The sequence below is a fragment of the Vollenhovia emeryi genome, unplaced genomic scaffold (genome assembly GCF_000949405.1).
Source record: "Vollenhovia emeryi isolate VEMERY1.0 unplaced genomic scaffold, V.emery_V1.0 DF939210.1, whole genome shotgun sequence".
Classification (NCBI taxonomy): domain Eukaryota; kingdom Metazoa; phylum Arthropoda; class Insecta; order Hymenoptera; family Formicidae; genus Vollenhovia; species Vollenhovia emeryi.
This window is the reverse complement of record NW_011967156.1, coordinates 147,859-166,013: the sequence shown is the minus strand read 5'-3', so window position 1 is coordinate 166,013 and position 18,155 is coordinate 147,859. Positions and strand designations below refer to the sequence as shown.

The 18,155-nt window shown below is 42.4% G+C and overlaps 4 protein-coding genes and 1 long non-coding RNA gene across 11 annotated transcripts in view; 1 reads left to right on the top strand and 4 right to left on the bottom strand.

Annotated features, from left to right (window-relative positions):
* Positions 1-3,047, bottom strand: part of LOC105561151 (protein croquemort-like) — a 13,313-nt gene extending 10,266 nt beyond the window's left edge. The window contains exon 1 of one of the 2 annotated variants that reach the window (XM_012010898.1): positions 2,934-3,047. Coding sequence is in view for 1 of the 2 variants with exons in the window: in XM_012010896.1 (XP_011866286.1) it covers positions 490-542 (53 nt within the window). In the remaining variant the exon portion in view is untranslated. Of the gene's footprint in view, positions 1-489; positions 558-2,933 lie in introns of those variants that run through there. The other variant, XM_012010896.1, reaches the window with a different exon arrangement.
* Positions 1-7,300, top strand: part of LOC105561153 — a 12,137-nt gene extending 4,837 nt beyond the window's left edge. The window contains exons 2-3 of the long non-coding RNA XR_001008883.1: positions 1,062-1,064; positions 7,290-7,300. This is a non-coding gene — a long non-coding RNA (uncharacterized LOC105561153). The remainder of the gene's footprint in view (positions 1-1,061; positions 1,065-7,289) is intronic.
* LOC105561152 (intraflagellar transport protein 57 homolog) lies at positions 3,579-6,530 on the bottom strand. 2 transcript variants are annotated; one of them, XM_012010899.1, is made up of 8 exons: positions 5,991-6,529; positions 5,631-5,829; positions 5,270-5,551; positions 5,039-5,207; positions 4,840-4,948; positions 4,577-4,773; positions 4,114-4,258; positions 3,579-4,050 (listed from the first exon to the last, which is right to left on the bottom strand). In XM_012010899.1, the coding sequence occupies exons 2-8, from the start codon at positions 5,786-5,788 to the stop codon at positions 3,884-3,886; spliced, it is 1,227 nt and encodes a 408-aa protein (XP_011866289.1). In that variant the 5' UTR covers positions 5,789-5,829; positions 5,991-6,529; the 3' UTR covers positions 3,579-3,883. The 2 variants fall into 2 exon arrangements, 1 of the variants encoding a protein (XP_011866289.1); XR_001008882.1 differs by having other exon boundaries at positions 3,967-4,050; positions 4,114-4,284; positions 5,991-6,530.
* A 403-nt stretch (positions 7,301-7,703) lies between the features above and the next one.
* LOC105561154 (intraflagellar transport protein 43 homolog B) lies at positions 7,704-10,514 on the bottom strand. The gene is made up of 6 exons (XM_012010900.1): positions 10,144-10,514; positions 9,632-9,813; positions 8,935-8,964; positions 8,833-8,873; positions 8,487-8,559; positions 7,704-8,047 (listed from the first exon to the last, which is right to left on the bottom strand). The coding sequence occupies exons 1-6, from the start codon at positions 10,180-10,182 to the stop codon at positions 7,825-7,827; spliced, it is 588 nt and encodes a 195-aa protein (XP_011866290.1). The 5' UTR covers positions 10,183-10,514; the 3' UTR covers positions 7,704-7,824.
* LOC105561155 lies at positions 10,492-16,327 on the bottom strand. 5 transcript variants are annotated; one of them, XR_001008884.1, is made up of 6 exons: positions 15,844-16,327; positions 13,803-14,337; positions 13,122-13,473; positions 11,893-12,765; positions 10,664-10,979; positions 10,492-10,574 (listed from the first exon to the last, which is right to left on the bottom strand). XR_001008884.1 is itself a non-coding variant. In XM_012010901.1 (4 exons), the coding sequence occupies exons 1-4, from the start codon at positions 15,922-15,924 to the stop codon at positions 12,666-12,668; spliced, it is 1,068 nt and encodes a 355-aa protein (XP_011866291.1). In that variant the 5' UTR covers positions 15,925-16,327; the 3' UTR covers positions 11,536-12,665. The 5 variants fall into 5 exon arrangements, 1 of the variants encoding a protein (XP_011866291.1); XR_001008886.1 differs by lacking the exon at positions 10,664-10,979 and having other exon boundaries at positions 10,552-10,574; XR_001008885.1 differs by lacking the exon at positions 10,492-10,574 and having other exon boundaries at positions 10,648-10,979.
* Between the last annotated feature and the right edge of the window lie 1,828 nt (positions 16,328-18,155).

Sequence of the window (18,155 nt, the reverse complement as noted above, 5' to 3'; positions counted from 1 at the left end):
TGACAATTCACTTGGGTTATCCGTCGAAATTAACATTTTCTCAACTTTTCTGGATTGAAACACAACACGTTGCTAAACAATTCGGTAATTACACATTTATCGAATCAAAAGCGAGTCGAATGCGTGCGAATCCGAACGAAACCGATTGAGGCGACGCGACGGTCCAAGAAATATCGTTGATTAAAGAAAACAACATGAGAAGAACTTTGAATACAATTCTAGAATTCGTACACGTAATTTCGTTTTTTTTCTACGCACTATCGATGGATGGCGAGCGGCTTGCAAGCAGAGATGAGATGCTGGCCCCTTTGATGAATTAAGGTGAATTAGAAATCAAGGACTAAGGAAAATCATGTACCACGTCCGTGTTAGAAATATCGAGATCTTTGCGAGATGAGCTGTAACCTGCACCTGTTTGCGATCCCAATTATTGTCCTCCTTAACATTCGCGACGTTTCTTTCGGCTTTACCCTAAGCGCTTTCCCTTACTTTACATCCGCGCCGTCCTTTATTAAATTGACCCTTTCGACTTGATCGACCATTTCGACTGTTTCAACCATTTCGATTAGATACGACGTGCAGTTTCCGTGTCGAAGAAAACTTCAAGACTAATTTACTTGTTGAATGCGAAGCATGATAAAACGGACATTAATTCACATAGAAACATAATATTAATCAGATAACACATTAATAAAGACTAATTATAGCTTATTACAAAAAATGATGGAATTGCGAATGGGAAAAATGTAGAAGTTTTTATAGCTACATTACTAAATATATACAAATAATAAGCATCCTTGACTGCAAAATTCAGATTTGTACGTGCGATTATTGCAGGCGTGAGAGATACGTGAAAGAACAAATGCGCGATTCGCACAAGAAGCCTAGATAAAAACGTGCTTATATACGATTCTTTCGACTGATACATCGAACGGATGTTGAAATCGAATACTGCTTCGAGAGTATCATGCAGTCGACGATGAATATTCGCAAAATAAATCACAAGTTAATTAACTTAAACATGAGAACTTTCTTGACCATGTCTGGCAAGTTTAATATAGGTAGTTGAAATTCACAACGTTTCGACCACGGTTTTTGGTCCTTTTCAAGTGATCTGGTGTGACTGTTGTGGAAGTATAAGTCGAGCTGTGGTGGTAGTAGTTCAGCTCTTCGGCATCGTAGTAGAAAAATGAGCTCTTAATTAGATTTGCGAAGTTTGTGATTGAAGTCAATTCAGGATTTCAGTCGCGTTGTTTGGAGATGACCGTATTCGTTCGTGATAAATTTGAAGAAGCCATCAGTACGTGGAGCCACTATGTTTGAGGTCAATGGTGTGATATAAAAATTGGAAGATTCTTACAAGTCGCTTGAAAAGGACCAAAAACCGTGGTCGAAACGTTGTGAATTTCAACTATATTAAACTTGCCAGACATGGTCAAAAAAGTTCTCATGTTTTTAATTACTTCTGGCGACTTGTAAGAATCTTCCAATTTTTAATTAGCTTATTTCGAGAATCGCTCTGGAAGTCGAAAGGAATTATTCGATTGATTTCTCGTGTTAACATTTCTCGGGCTCCGCAGGAGTAAAGTTCAACCGAGGAATAGCACAAAATCCGCAAAACCTGTTAATAACAAAGTTAAGTCTTTAGGTCGAAGTACACTCGTCGAATCAACTGATATCGCATCTCTCTTTTCTACGTCATTGCTCAACGAAAACGAGATTAAACCTAATAGCTGCTTTTTGTGATCTTAGAACTGGTTTACGTAACACTTCAAACATTTATTAGTGGCAGCTATGTCCACTATATTGCGAAGTGAACTCTATTTTTTACTCCATGATTCATCGACGTGCTCGTGACTTATGTGGATTCATTTACATATTTTACCCACGCAAAAAAAACATATTTAAATTAGAACTAATTTATTTCCGTAAGGTTGAATCTGTAGTTCATCTTCTGATACTTTATCTCCTCTTTATATAACATACAAAACACACTCGACGATAAAGCTTACAACACAAACATGGGAAGAAATTATTAATTATTTATTCCCATTATATATTTGTTATCTATTATATTATTTATATTTATTATTTCATCCCCCCCATTACTAGTATTGTTATAGTTTAAAATATATACTGATTCAATACGCCAGCAAGGTCGCTAAAACGCACGATGTACGCGTCGCGAAAATGCGAAGAAATTGTGAAGGTGAAAGCGTCGAGGAGAAAATCTCTCTCCGGTAATTGCGTAACGCGATGCAGGCACATCCGACAAAAAGATATCGCATCCTGCTGCACGATTAGAGATAGAGAGACACTCGCAGGCTCACTGTCTGTTCGTTTTGCAGTGTTCGCGTTGCGTGATTACGGTTTAATAAAACACGCAACACGTTCGTTCGTAATTTTCGTGTTTGCGTTTTCTAATTAATCGTAAGAATCGATTGCATAAAGAACGCGATTTCGTTGGAAAACAAAAAGGTCCGTTCCTTAAAGTCTCTTAAAAACAAAATTTCCGTTGGTTTTTGTAAAACACAAATTGACCGACGATACCAAGCGTGTAATAAGCGGCGCATTTATTATTCTCTTATCGTTCCCACTGATACATACCGATTAGCACTTTTATTATAACAGCACGTAATTGCAAACACTCATCGTCGGTAAAGTTTTTTTTTGTTCGCGGCGAACGATAAAAGTAATGCATCAATCTCTGGATCGACAAACAAGGGTGTTCCGTGATTCTGATCAGAATGATCGAATCCTCCGATGTACGTACGAGATAACTGGATAATTTGTAACGATCGTAATGTCGTTTTCGGCGATCGTCTCGTGTTGTCCCATCTCGACATAGCATCGATATTAACGGAGCAAATTCGGGGAATCCGATAAGCCGGATTGCGTAGATCAACCGAAGCCAAGGGTTTCTTTTTACGCACCTGTTGATCCTGAAATCGAGATACGCCTTCTTCGTCTCGCCGGCACCCGACGTCGATTCGAACCGCGCGACGCAATGCGCGAGTACACGCGAGTCTCGCGCGCCGACTGATCGCGAGTCGCGCGCGAATCGCCGCGAGCCGCGGACGCAGATTTGGGTGACGCGGCGCGCACACACACGTACGCACGCTATTCTTTTGTCATCCTCGCGTGTATGTGCACGCGTCGATCGGTCAACGATCAACAATTTCTAGGGTCGCGATATCCGCGGAAAAAAAACAGTCGCTAAAAGGAGGTTGTTTCGTGTCAGATAAGACAAGAGCGAGTTAAGATTGTTGAGTAAGAAAAAAAATGGACAGCACTTTATTTAATTGACTTAAACACTGCGACACGCGGTGCAGTCAACAGAGGCAACCGATGTTGACAGATCGTAGAAAGCGCGGAGGAGGATGTTTCGAGTTAGATAAGACAAGATCGGGTTGAGATCGTTGGGTAAAAAAAAAAGAACGAGGGATACGCCTTACTTAATTGTAATTGAATTAAACGCTGCGGCACGTACAGTCGACAGAGCCAACCGATGTTGACAGGTTGCGGAAAGAGCGGGAAGTGAGGGGGGTATTTCGAGTCAGATAAGGCACAAGAGTGAGTTGAGATTAATAAATAAAAAATGAAGAGCTCTCTTTATTTAATTCAAACTCGGTGACGGTGTCAACAGACAATCACAATGTTCGCAATTGCGAGCTAAGTATAAACGTACAAAGTGTGTAAATCCGTGTAATTACCGCGGCGGAACCTTGCGGTTCCAGTTTGCGTACGTCGCAACCGCGACAGAGGCGGAATAATTGGACCCGTGTTGACAATACTCGTGACTAGACATTCGCACGTGACATTACACGTGCCGGACGGATTAAAGCGTGCGAATACGAATAGCAGAAAACGCGCGCGACGTGCGTTAAATTATTACGGAGGTACTCGTGCTGTTCATGTCCTCTCGCAGCTGCGTGCGATCCCGTACTCGCGCGCACATCAAGCTGTACTCCAGCACGCCGATACGAATGTTCATCTCGGCGATCTCGTTCCTCATCCTCGTGATCGTCTTCTTTATATTGATGAGCGGCGCTGCCAAGATTTTAGAGTGAAATTAGACGCCCGTGCCCGACGGAGTGACGACTTTATACTCACTGCCGTCCGTCATGCTGGATCCTCTCTCGTCCATCTCTCTCTTCACGTGTTCCAGCTCCTCCATTAATTTATTAAGAGCTCGCGTTCGTTCGGTAACGCCGCCGCTAACGTCTCTGTACTGCTCCTTGACTTTCGACAAGTCTTCCTGGATCGATGATGAAATATGTCACTCCGTATACGTAAAGAATAGAAATATAAAAAAATCGAAATCATTCAAACTGGCTTTAATTAGAAAAACTCTATTGCGGCAAATCAGAGCGCTGTTCAAAGTTCGAAAGAACAGTCGCGAAAATGCGAGTATGAGGTCCAGTTTCAAATCTTGGCTGAGGCTATTTTTTGCAATAAATTTCTTGTAAATTATAGCCAGTTGTGTCGAATAGTATCAATTTTCTGTTAGTTATTTACTGACGAAGAAAAGATTATTACTTGAAAAAAATATCTAACAATATAATTAAACTCTCACTTGCAGCGAGCGGTATTCCGTTAAGGACGGCTCGAGCTGCCTGTTGAGGTAGGTTTCTCTAGTTTTGATCTTGTCCAAGGTATTCCCGATGTCGGTGTAGATTTTGCTCAAGTGCGTCTTCGTACCGCTCAGATTGGTCGCGATATTCCCGCGCAATTGTTTCATCTGCTCGAGATGCGCTCTCCAGTCTCTCGAGTCTGCAACGTATTACGCTATGCAGTCGCGCTCGTTCTAGCCAGTCGATTTTCCCACGGAAACATTACCTGTCTTAACGGTCACTTTTAAACGGGGTAGAACCTTTTCCAATTCCAATTGCCACTCTTCCCTGTTAGTCGTAGACTCCAAAATGCTGTCCAGCTTTTGCGTCTCGCTCTGAAACGTAAATAGGCCCAGTTGACAATCCTACAACGGTATCGTTCGCTATTACATAATTCTCCTCTCCCAGAATAAGAATTTATCTACAGCATTTTGCCCGTAAAGCTTCGTAATGTCATCTATGTGTAAGATGTCCTGATCCTCCTCGTCGTCATATTCGGCCATCATTTCCTCCTCCACTTTCTCCAAGATCAACTCCGCGTCGTCGTCCTCGATTTCTGGTTCCGGGGTGGGCTCGTCAGGCGGAATATTCACCCTAGTGTCGTTAATTGTGATTCAACAATTCGTTTGTAACTTTTGCGACAAAAGCTGCTGTACCTTTTCCACTTGAATTCTGCCACTTTCAAAGCGTTATCAGCCAAATTATCCAAAACGTACACCGCGTGCTCACCGCTGCCCTGCTTAAGTTTGTTTGGCGGGAACTCCACGGGTATATCGATCTCCCTGAGATAATCCAAGATCAGGGCTATCGTGGAATTGGGATCGTCCGATTCTTGCGGCATTTCGAAGCTCCTCCCCACTCTCCTAATCAGCCACACGGCCAGGCAAGTGAACGTGTAAAATTGCTCGCCGGGATTCGTTGGAATTACAAAGTGATGCCTGTGTGTTTTCGATGTTTACAATTATCTTATCAGATATTAAATGGAGCATATTGCAGACAACATTGCCGATATCTTACCTATTGATCGGTTTCATTTTTAGCTCCTGCACGAATTCCGCGTCGTAGTTCAACAGCTTCAGCTTCTCCAACAGGTCCTCCATTCGGACGTTTATGACATACGGCGCGGACGGGGCGAGCCCGTCCTCCACGACGATTTTCTGAGCGTCCCGGAACATGTCGCCGCCTCTTCGATATGCTTTGCAAAAGGCTTAAACAACTGGGATAAAAATCACACAGATTAACACGCTTGTCAGAACTTTAAATCGGCGTCAGTTAATTAAACCGGGATTGCATCTCAAATTGATATGGTATCTATAATACGATAACACGCTCGCTAGACAATCGCAAAGCGGCAGCTTTTCGCCGCGTGACGCTTACCTCTGAACTCCGACACGTTGAGAATTAACAGCATACTCTGTATCCTTCGCGTGCGACAACGGAGATAAAAAAAACGTTAATTAATTAGTTGAACGATAGATCGATTGATTGTCATAGTGCAAAAATTGTCGATCACAGGATCGGTTCAGGTTCAGATTAAGCTCGCCTTTATCGAGGATCATCGACGATCATCATGAACGTGTCTCCCGAACAGTTCTGAAAAACAACAAAGCGGTCCCCACGTTTCGTCGGCGAGTTCGACGAACGTGTTCGGACACGTTGTTGAAGGGCAGGCGAGCGATCAATCGGGGAATTGATCGTCAAGTCACACGATGAATCCGATTTTACAGTCTCGGTTCAGTCCTCACTAATAGTCCCATGACTATTTCCCAAATGCTCGCTCATCCTTCTCGTGCTTTCAGAGGTCAGTTGTACTTTCCCATCGTGTCACATCGCATCACATCGCACACTCGTCACGTCTGCGTTGGTCTGCGTGCTCTTGCACAGCTACAAATAGTGCTGATGTGTACCGCGAACGGCGCGCGAACAGCGCTTTCGTTTATTTTTCTTGACAAAAGCAGTGGCGGGGTCTACCACTAGATGGCTATTGTCTCAATGAGCGGTCCTCGCCGCGCTCGATTTTGCAAATAATAAGCGCGAGATTGTTGTTAACGACGCGACAACGACGTCTCAGGTTCGCAAGGCATCTCGTGGAATCGCGCGGGACGATGCTCGATCGCGGGCGAGCGAAAAGCTACATTGGAGACAAAATGAGTCGGTTTCTCGCATGCGCTCCCGTATAGGTCTGTTGGTTTATATACCGCCCAAAGGAGTGTAGCTACTGGAAGCGTGTGCTAGTGATGGCACAACTGAACATTGATCGCTAACGTAGAGCTATGGCAGATCTGCTCAGTGGGTGTTGTCACGTTGTCGTAAGCTTCAATTAGCTTTGAGTGTCAGACTCCCGATTGCGCATGCATCTTCGTGGCTCGGCTCCACGACCACGGATCTGCACGCCTGCACGGTCCGAGTCTTCACGTCACTCCTCGAAGTACCGCGATTTCCAAATTGGGGGGCAATCGAATAGGTCAGACGAGGTAATTTGTCGCTTCCATATGCAGGCACCGCAGATGTCGGTACGCCATTTTTTTGCCCTTTAAAAAAACCTTTTTTGAACTTGTAAATTCAAAGATAGAAATCTCATTAGGTTGCCAGTAATAAATAACAATAATTGAGCTTTTAGTCGACCTTAACTGGCCGTGTTTTTAATAGAGAACACTTTTTGCGAAAAATATTTAGATATTTTCACCATCTCGCGAGAGAAAAGGAATGCAAGTTTTTGCAGCACTCGATTTGGCGATGGTCAGCTTAATTTAATAATAATAATGATGTACTTATTGCATATATAAACTATAGAAACATAATGGAGTTAAAGTGCAGATAGCAACAATCTGCTACTTTGCTACTTTGAAGCCTGCTAATAAAAAATAGTAAAGTTGAGCATAACAGGAGACGAATGTCGCAGAAACACAGATATATTCATACGCGAAGAGGAAATAAAATAAAATTCGAAATTACGAGGACTATAAGCTATACAATAATACAGTAATAAACTCGCGCATGGCGGACGAAAACTCTTAAAAATATATAAGCTATTTTGACGTCTAGGACCATTTCCAAGTTTCAAGGAAATAATTTACAAGTACACGTTATGTGCGCGAAATTGTTATTTTTATTTCAAGGTACAAAAGTGCCCTTACGGAAAAGAATACTCAAAACTTGAGTAAGGGTGCTCTCTGAAAAATATTCTTGATTCTCGCGATCTAACGCGTCTTTAGGCCTCGATCTTTTTCTGCGTCTCGCTATTGATCTCCGAAGAAATTTGCGTGAAAAGGAGATTCCAGTTCCAAACCTCGTCCGGTTCCTTCACTAAATTTTCATTGTACAGCTTGTCCGCGAGGAGAGAAAGGCTGACGCCGTCCAACGATGTGTATGCAGCATCTTTTACCAAATCAGTGTCCAATTCTGCGTACGCAGTCACCCTGTTTGCGTTGACTCTAGAAATAATATCCCAAGATACAAACAAATTTCTCTTTACTGACGTAATATTAGTCACATAATTATGAAATATTACGAGCTGTATTAAAAATGCGAAACAATTGTTGGCAAAACGGACTGTTGCAATTTATAATTTTCAATAATTCTCCCTCCCTTTCTTTTTCTCTTTGTTGCAAGAAAGATTTAATTATTTTAATATATTTGCTAGAATTATAATTATGCCCAATCTCTTCCGGATGGAGAATGTAGTCGTGCTGCTCCATTGGTGATAGACGACTACATTTTCCATCCGGACGAGATATCGGGCACAATTCAAATCGAACTCCACTCGGTGGGTTCGTTTAATTTATCATTTATAAATTACACGCGAGTTTTGCGTCGGAATTTTAATTCAATTTTTTTTATATACACCTTAAAACAATCTAAATGAACACTTACATAGGAGCGCTTGCAATCTCAGACGAGATATTGTCTTCCTGAATCTCGTCCAAGTCGGGTATAACTGGAATATCTACGAACGGAAAGCTCAATAATACGGAGGAAAGCGTGAGTGATAAAGAGAAATAATAACCAATCTAAATTTTTCTATATTTAGATTATCATTCGAAGTTGAATAAATAATTGATCTGAATTGGAAATAGAATTTCTGATTGAACAATGTAAACGGACAGGCAGAGATACCTGTCCCCATTTCCATAATTATAGAACATATTGTAGAAATGTTCAGGCATTCCTGCCTGTCTGTGTGCAAACTCCTCATACAGCTCGACCGAAATCAGCTTACCGTCTTCTTGCTGCTCCTTTTCGACCGCTCGAAAACGCTCCCTAAGAAATAGTTCGTCAATAGCTAGGTACTTGATTCGTCATTTTTGTGCATTGTACTCACTGTTCGATGAAGCTTGGCGCCGCCCTTGATCTGTGATAATGAAAAAGATGTTGCTTAACTAGTCGTCCTTAAAGGTTAACAAATTTATTTTAATCTATATACGTTTATTATCTTCTATTATGTTTACTTCTTTAAATATTTTATCGTTGTAAACGATTTGAATTTATCACAGAATAAGTTGAATCGATTGGCTCGCTTTCCAAGGAAAACGGAAAAGTTAAAATAATGTCAAAGTATGAACAAACTAAGAAATGTGCATATTTTCTGAAAAGATACGATAAAAAAAGAGCTAATATACAATCAGGTTTGTTGTCTGAGATCGAGATTTCCGTCATGATCGAAACATGACGTAAATTTGATCAATAATTGACATCAAATTGACACTATTTTGATTTCAAATTAATATACTTTTCTGTTCTCCTTGGATTATTATATACTGTACATTTAATACAAGCTCTGTGTGAATCTTAAGGATGTACGTGCGATAAAAATTTCTCAATGTTTTTTTCTTCTCTTTTCTTACTTGTTGTGTGCAGTAAACTTTTTTCTTCTATTTCCGAGACTTGAAGTCTGCTGCACGAACAGTTTCATTGCACATAGACGAAAAAGGGGAGAAAAGAACGTTGAATATTTGTATCGCTCATCCATCCCCGCCTCAGACTCATATTAGCTTTGTATTAATTACGTGCTTACTTACTTGCCGCTTTTCAATTCGTCGCCCCAGCCGGTTTTCCTCAATCGAGGTGGAGCTACCGGTCTTTGCATAGATACTGACTTTCCAGATGATAAAGAGATAGGGCTCTCCAGAGGATCATCGTCGGACTTGTTCTCCTCCGTCAAGTTACTCTGACCCGCGCGTCTACCCAGGCGAGGTAGCAGCTGCAAATTGCATTTTGTACAAGCGTAGCTTTGAATACCTTACACTGAGAAAAAAAATTGTTGAATAAGAAAAATCTCGATTCGACTGTATGCAGCGATCACAGGCTGTCAAGCAAATATTTCACAGTTTATTCACAAAAATATGTTTCATTAAATGACGTGTGTTTAACTTAAAAAATATATCTTTGAATTAAAGAAATACTGCCAACTGAACATACTTCGTCATGTCAACAACTTTTTCTCTCCGTGTAGAAATATCAGATTCTTAGACAATTGACGAAGTCAGTCGTCGGTGTCGTATCGGAATGAAGGAAGTCCTTCTGAAATTACCTTCTTCGAAGTGATCTCGAGATCGGTAGTCCAATCCATTTCGTTTATCGGTCACGCGATGTTAAACGATGCAAGTTCAAGTATCGAGTGAATGACTCTTGCGTTGCAAGCAACTTAACTCTGACTTTACGGTACATTTGACAAGTGTACAATCGCTGCTGCCTTGCGTTTGTAAGCGGTAACTATGACGACCGACTATACTCTTCCTCCACTGACACAACCACATATTTTTTTACATTACATGTGGGGTAAACGTGTATACATACGTACTTTACGTTTGGTAGGGGGGGAGGAGACTGTGAAGATTCCTCGTGCTATAGTGTCTGCAGTTTTTGAGACGAGAAAACAAAAGTTTCAAAGAACTATTCGTGCACCAAATTGCCGATTCGCTTATCCAACAATGCGACAGTTCAGATTACTGAACTTCCTGGCTGAAAGAAAATTTCTCTCAGGCTTGAATTGTTTTTCCTTCCTGACTTCGATATCATTTTAGGATTTTAGAGAAAATACTGGAGGATACCGCTAGGAGGGCGCAGCGCTTGATTCACAACGCCATGATCCATTTTATCGCGAACGTGGGAACTACGTAGCCACATCCACTTTTCGAGATGGTAAAATGCTCCTTTTTGGTCTATATCTGTGCTACGGTAGCACGCAAGTTTTCATATAGAAGGAAAGATCCCATGATTTTAGACTTTCCGTACTGATGATTTTTATGATAATCATCACTTGATGCTACAAATTCTCGAAACACTCTTCTCCTTCCTTTTAGGAAAGAAAGACGGAAGAGAAGACGCTTCAAAGCATTTGCAGCATCAAGTAGACCATAGCCGTCGCTATAAAACAAAATAAAAGAATATAATAAAAATGAAACTTTGGATATAAGAAGCTTAAGAATCCACGAAGAAGATGAATATAATCGTTAACGTCCATACCGGATCGTAAAGTACCAGTTCTCGTCCGATCACTGAAGTCAAGCGGTGCTGGGCACGGTTAGTACTTGGATGGGTGACCGCTTGGGAATACCGTGTGATGTTAACTTTTTTTTTTCATTATTATAGCGACAGATAATATCTGCCTTTAATAATAATTTTCATATATTACTCATATTAGTCGGATAACGATTTTTGTAGCGTTTATTATTGCATTAAAAATTTTTTAAATAACAGAACCATACAAGGCAAAACCATATCTAAATTGATCAGAAATTCTTCAGGGTCGCCAGCAAAAATTAACATCAAATTTGGTTGACCATATCTGGCAATTTTAATGGTTTAGTATCGCGACGTTTCGACCATGGGTTTTGGTCCTTTTCAAGCGGTCGTAACTGGTACAAATTAAATTTTACAAATTATCTAAATGTTGCAGGTGCTGAATTAATGAATATGAATAAGACCCGGAAATTATCGGATATTATTTGTTCCTTCGCTATAATAATAAAAATGTAAAAAAAAAGAGTTAACATCACACGGTATTCCCAAGTGGTCACCCATCCAAGTACTAACCGTGCCCAGCACCGCTTGACTTCAGTGATCGGACGAGAACTGGTACTTTACGATCCGGTATGGACGTTAACGATTATTCATCTTCTTCGTAGATCCTTAAACTTCTTATATCCAACTGACTGATATATCAAAAATTTTATTTTTATTATATGTATAACTGACTTGATGCTGCAAATGCTTTGAAACAATTTTTTTTATATCAAATAGGATTTATACATCAACGTTCGAAGCACGTTGAAAGTACCAATTCTCGTTGAGAGTTTCTGTCCTTTTCTTCTCTCTTGAACTAAACAGAAACGAAATTATATTAGTTTAGTTTATTCCTCCATTAAATTCGGTTCACTTCCACCGACGTGCATGCTTTAAATAAATAGCTTTCGCTGGATTCACATATGGTCACGCTTGTTCATACCAAATCGGAGGAAAGGATTATCCTCAAAAGAACGAACAAAATGTCGGACCTAGAAGCAACACTCGAGAATGTTGATATGTCAGAAGTAGTAAGATACTGTTGACTGTATTAGTCAAGTTTTCGCAAAACAGGACATAATTTCTACAGCCATGTAATGTATGAAACGAGAGATTTTATTAATTTCTTGGTTAGCTATGGTTCTAACTATAAATTACAAATGTATGATGTTCGAAACACCGTGTGATATCGCATATACACACATCTTTCGCATTTCTCCCAGCTCAGTGAGAGGAATATAATTAGCTGTTGTTAATATAAATTTTATTAATACTCCATCACTGCTTAATGGATTATTAACTAATTATTAAGTAATTATAACAATTTGTCACGCAAAATGAAAAGAGAATAATTTTTACACGGCCAACAGCACACGGCATTCTTGAGTGGACTTTTCAACATGGTATACTGTTATAAAACTAGAATGCTTAAAGAAATAATGGTAAATAAATATAAATTCGTTACGCTACTCCCTTTTGAGAACACAATCGAAGTGGAGATTAGGTAGGTGTTGCTTCTTTTTGGTACAATCGCGACAATATCGTATCTCAATAATTTTTCGCTGCTTCCACTTGATGTTCATACTCTTCGTCATCCGGGTTTATGTCGCATTTATTGTCATTATTCGGTATTCTTACTTCATTGTACCTGCAATGTAACAAAAATACATAAGAGCACATTTTTTTAAAAGTATATAACCCAGCGAGAAATGGCTCGTCAATCGACGAATCATTTCTCACTAGGAGGAATATATGAGCGAGTCGGATTAGACGAATTGAACGCGTACGAATACTATTGAACATTCTATTCATACGATTCCGTTCGATCTTTTCAATACGTCTGGTCAGCGGAGTTCTGTCTGTTTCATCGTATACAATAAAATTTTCTTTACAATTTGATTACAATGAAATTTCATTGTATTCTGCCGGTCTTAAAAATTGTTTCGCGAACCGAATTTACATATACAAGAGGGGGATGTCCGTGTCGAGCGTGAGACCGCGTACCTCGTAAAGTCACCGTTGCAAAGCCGCCAGGGCAGCAGGTCGATCTTGTCGTGCAGTAGAGACGAGATGTCCGGGCTGATCATGTAAGGTGTACCGGCGCCGGAACCGCGGGTCAGTAGCTTCCTGCTCTCATCGTAGCAACAGTGCTGCACGGTAGCGCTCTCGTTTTCCTGAGACAGTAGGGTCAGCACGCAGTAAACGGCGCCGGGCTTGTAGATCGTGAGCCGGTCCTTGTCGTGGCTCACGTCGCGCCACCGAAACTTCTTTTGTCGCTTGTTGTCCCAGATCTCGTTCTCGTAGAAGATGTTGTTCGGGTACAGGCAGGGGCACGCTGGCAGATCGGCGACTGATCCTGCGGACACGCGCAACACGTCGTCCACGTGAGGAATTTCTCTCGTGAAATTCACATAGCGAGCTCGACTATGCGCCGAAAAAAAAAATGTTCGCTACCGTAGCTAACCATGATTTGCTAAAAATATTTTGCTGGCATAACTATAAATTTCTAAACCGCGGCAAACGGTATGCCGACGCACCCAATGCAATAGGCACAGTAGCAAAATATCTAGCTATCACGACTAAATATTATAGCTGTTCATATTTTACAAGTGAAATTTAGTTGCCACATGCAGTCTTTAGCTACGACAGCTACATTTTCCTTTCCGTGTGGAGCTCCGTTTTTACCCGGAAAGGCCCTCTCGATCTTCTCCCAGTTGTTCAGCCACTTCTGACAGTGATCTTCGTCGTCGAGGCTACTCGCGGCACTCGAGCTCGGCACGTTGGGATCGTCCGCCCTGGAATTGTTCTCCAGCGCTTCTATCAGTCTTTTCAGGAGAGACTCCAGTCCTCTGTGATAGTAATCGTGAAAAGACTCGTGATCGTAGATCTGCATGTCGTCCGCGTTTCTCTCCGTGCGATTCCAAAGGGACACATCGAAGCCCTCGTCCTTGGTCTCATAAAAATCGGTTTTGTTAGAAACGCGGTCGGCCTGTCGCATCTTATCGCCCTTCGAGTTTCTCGATTTCGCGTTCGACTTCGTACGAGGGCGATGCGTCGTACGGCGTTTGATCCGCGAACGATAAGCTTCCCTCCTGTATTTGCAATTGTCCTCCTCGTCGAGCGAGTCGGTCGTCAAGTTAAAATTTAAAATTCCCTCCAGTAACAATTTTGTGCGGTTCGCCTCACGCTCGACATCTTGCGTCGTCGTGGAATTTTGTATCTAAAAAAAAGTAGCAAGTTTAGAAGCGTTACTATATAATCAGAATAATCCTGATATCAAATCGAACGACAAATGGACGCGGTTCTGCAATGCGAAATCAACATCTTACTTTTCCGCTGAAGCTTTCGCGGGACATTAGAAACAAGATTCTGTACCAACGTTACTTCAAATATAATGATCCAACTATGCTTCTCCCCAGATACAATTTCACACTCTTATCTGTAAGGCCGGTTCTACACTGATCGTATCGTAGTGTCGTAGGGTCGTAGACTCCCAGAGAAAAACCAAAAATCGCGAAAATGCCGCTTGGTCCCTTGTCGTACAGATGCATCCAAATGACCGGTCTTTTTTTCTTTTTCTCTTTTGCACGAGGCGAAATTTTTTTCGTAATAAATAAGTGCGATCGGTGTTGTGCTTTGCGCAATCAAGAGTCCGATTCGTTAAAACGGAGAGATCGATGACCGGCGTGACTGCGCGCGATACGTAAAAGGCTGACACGGTCGCAGCGACATCAAAGGGCGCCGGCATTTGACGCGTGGATAAGAAGAACGCGGAGGCGGAGAAGAAGAGGAACGGCGATCTCCGGGAGCGCGGAGGGGTAGAGCGTTTACTTCTGAGAAACGGCATGCCGCAAGATCGTTTCCCGTCAATGGCGTAGCCGCCTGCCGGTAGCGAAGACAGATTTTCGAGCGAAAACCACGCGGGGAAGGACCAAGCGCGAGTCCTTAGATGCCGGACATTCTTGGCTAGCGACGATCACTCGAATCTTTACGGGGATTTTCGAAGCCATGAAAACTCAAGTGACCTCGAACTCGTCGTTCGAAAATTCTTGCGTATTCTGAGGAAATCTGAATGATCCTCGAATGACCTTTCAAGATTTCGAGAGTCTTGAAAACCTAGGAAGCCCCCGAATAAAACGTTAAGATTCTGAAAAATATAAAACTTTTCTCTTTACATGAGACGAGAAATGACTGGGCTGAAATGACATAGCGCAAGATGTGTTGTGAGAGTAAAAATGCATTTTCCAAAAATATGTATAAATGTTGAAGATTTTCGGTGCGCTCGAGATTTTTTCGATGTTTCATATTTCAGGCGAGATTTTTAGTGTCAAATAATATTTCTTGTATACCCACGGATCGAATGTTAATACGCTTTAAGATAAAAGATGAAACACCGTTAGGGGTGCGCGAGGAGAAGAAAATATTAAATTAGAATTCGATAACGCAAACGGATAACACGACTGATAATGTTTCAAAGGTGCCACACAACCATGACCTACTGAGAAAGGACAAATCAGGTTAAAAAACGTTGCGCTGCCGGCTCGATTACCCGCGCGAATCATTTTCTTGAAATCGCGATTTCACTTAAATTGCTATTTTTTGACGCAACGAAAAGAGAGCGCGAAGAAGAAACCCGAGGTGAAATCGTAGCCTCGGACGACGAATCCCCGAGCGTGCACGAGTTTTGAAGGGGAGAATTACCCTTTGTCGTTCGACTCGTACTTACTTCGTGATCCTCGTTGCCTTGCGAAGCCACGAAGATCGTGTGAAAAACCGCGGCGACGCAAAGCACGAGCGGCGCTCTCATTCTGTCGCTCCGGGCTCCGATCTCGACGAGACGGCGGCGTTCCACTTCTCAGCTGTGCCCGACGTTTCGAACATAACTAGCGTGCCGCACACAATCGATACCCAAATACGGCGGCAAATCACTCCGAGCACCTTGCCGCCTCGTCACCGTCGGGTCGCGACGTCCCGATTTTTCCCGTCGTCGAGGACCAAGTCTGTTAACGATGTCTCGGGGTGGAAAATCGGCGTCCAACTTGTTTGTTTACCAGCCGCGTTCCACGCGATAAGAGAAAGAGAAAGAGAGAGAGAAGGGGGGAGAGAGAGAGAGAGAGAGAGGCCGTCGACGACGTGGGAAGCGAGCCGACCGATGACGCGTGATGTAAGACGGACGATAGGCAAAAGAACGAAGAGCCGAGGGTTCGGGAAGATCCCGAACGGGGGGGAAAGGTAGGCGCACGCGGCGCGCACCGTTCAAAGGTTCTACCGCTAGGCGCATAGTTGTGAACCGGTGAAGTCCGTGCCGCTGTAACAGCCGGCGATGGACAGAGGGAAAGACGGACGCGGAGAAGGGACGAGGGAGAGAGAGAGAGAGAGAAGGAGAGAGAGAACGAGAGAGCCCTAGCCTGACAGCCCTGGGTGACCCACGGGACGCACCATCGTGTCGTCCGTCGTTAGGCGTTATGACGTGCGCCTGCCGGTCGCCTGCCGGTCGCCTGCATTAGCCCTCAATTACGGAGTCTCCGGGATTTCCGCCACTTATTTCGTAATTTTCCCTCGTTTCCAACAAAAAGCGGGATGAATACCTCAGGCAGCACGGAGAATTCAAACCATTATTTTTTTTTTCGTATTTCCGAATAATGAAATTAATTCCCTTTCCACCCCATTTGTAAAAACATTTTCAAGTACAGCGACAGAACGGTTGCGACACTCTTTTCTTAAATGAGTTTAGGAACGCGCGTTAGATTTAGGTTTTCGCTTCAAAATATTCTCTCCGAGGACAGTTTTACTCGAGAAATGGACCGGGAACGAACCTGCAAAATGGAATGGCCGTCGAGTAAATTATTCCGCGGAGAAGAAGATTTTGGAACGTAACCCTGAGTCTAAACGCACATTTCTGAACTTATTAAAGAGAGAAAGGGTTGCAACCACTCTGTCCATCACTGTACATGTGAAAGTGGAGAGCGATTATTTTTAACTCTCCTCTTTCTACGTCTGCAAAAGTCCCGTTTTGTCACTCCAAGGGCTTATGCCAAGATTAGCAATCCATCGCGGTTCTTCGGGGCTTCCCAGCGTGCGCGAATCCTAGACGGTCTCCCTGAGTTTCTTCGTTTCTCGTTAGTCTTTCTTACGTTTCTTTATTTCATTTTGCTTCTCATTAACCCTGCCGGTCTACTGTCCCCGAAGTCTTTTTCGTTTATTCTCCCGAGTTCTAGACATTCTCTCTGCGTTTCTTCATCTGATTTTGCTTCTCATTAGCCCTGCCAGTCTACTATCCCCGAGATTTTTTTCGTTCTCCCCCGAATGATCGGTCGTTACTTCTCGCGGGATCAAGCCCCCTTAATTAAGCCTTGTAAATATTCTGTAATGTCTCCCGAGATCATTCTGATCTCGTAAACACTGGTCACTCGCAAACGTCGCGACTCATGATAGTTTGCGGCCACGGCGTCGAACTCGCGGACTTTTCTATATGGTCTTCGAGACCATGAATATATTAAATTAAAATTCTTAATATAAATTATGAAATATTAATTATGTAAGTTAACTTGATTTATTTATCGGGACTGCATTTTAACTCGAAAGAAAGAAGCTCGCTTAAAATCTATTGTTCAACCCTTCCATGATTAAAGTATTTTTTTCGTTGATTTTTTTTAAACAGGACATTGTTGGCGTTCGAAAAAAAGGGCAAGAAATGCAGGAGGCACTTATTTATATGTTCCAGTGGTCACGATCGTTAAAATGCAACGCTAAAGAAACGAAACCCGAGTTTGAAAAACGAAACTTTGGTTTACCAAAGATAGAAAAGATTCGCTTTGAATATGATAATGAATTTCCATGCATCGCCGCTGGAATCGTCCTTCCGCAATCGTGCGGAATGCCCCAAAAATGTTGCGGTAATGAAATTTCTTGCACGCACACGCGTGTGCCATGCGTGTGTCGCGTGTGCGTGCGCGTATTACGAGGATCTAAATACAACGGTGGAATGCAGAGAAACGCGTTCCGGTTATTTTTAGCCGGGCCGATTCGAAAATACAC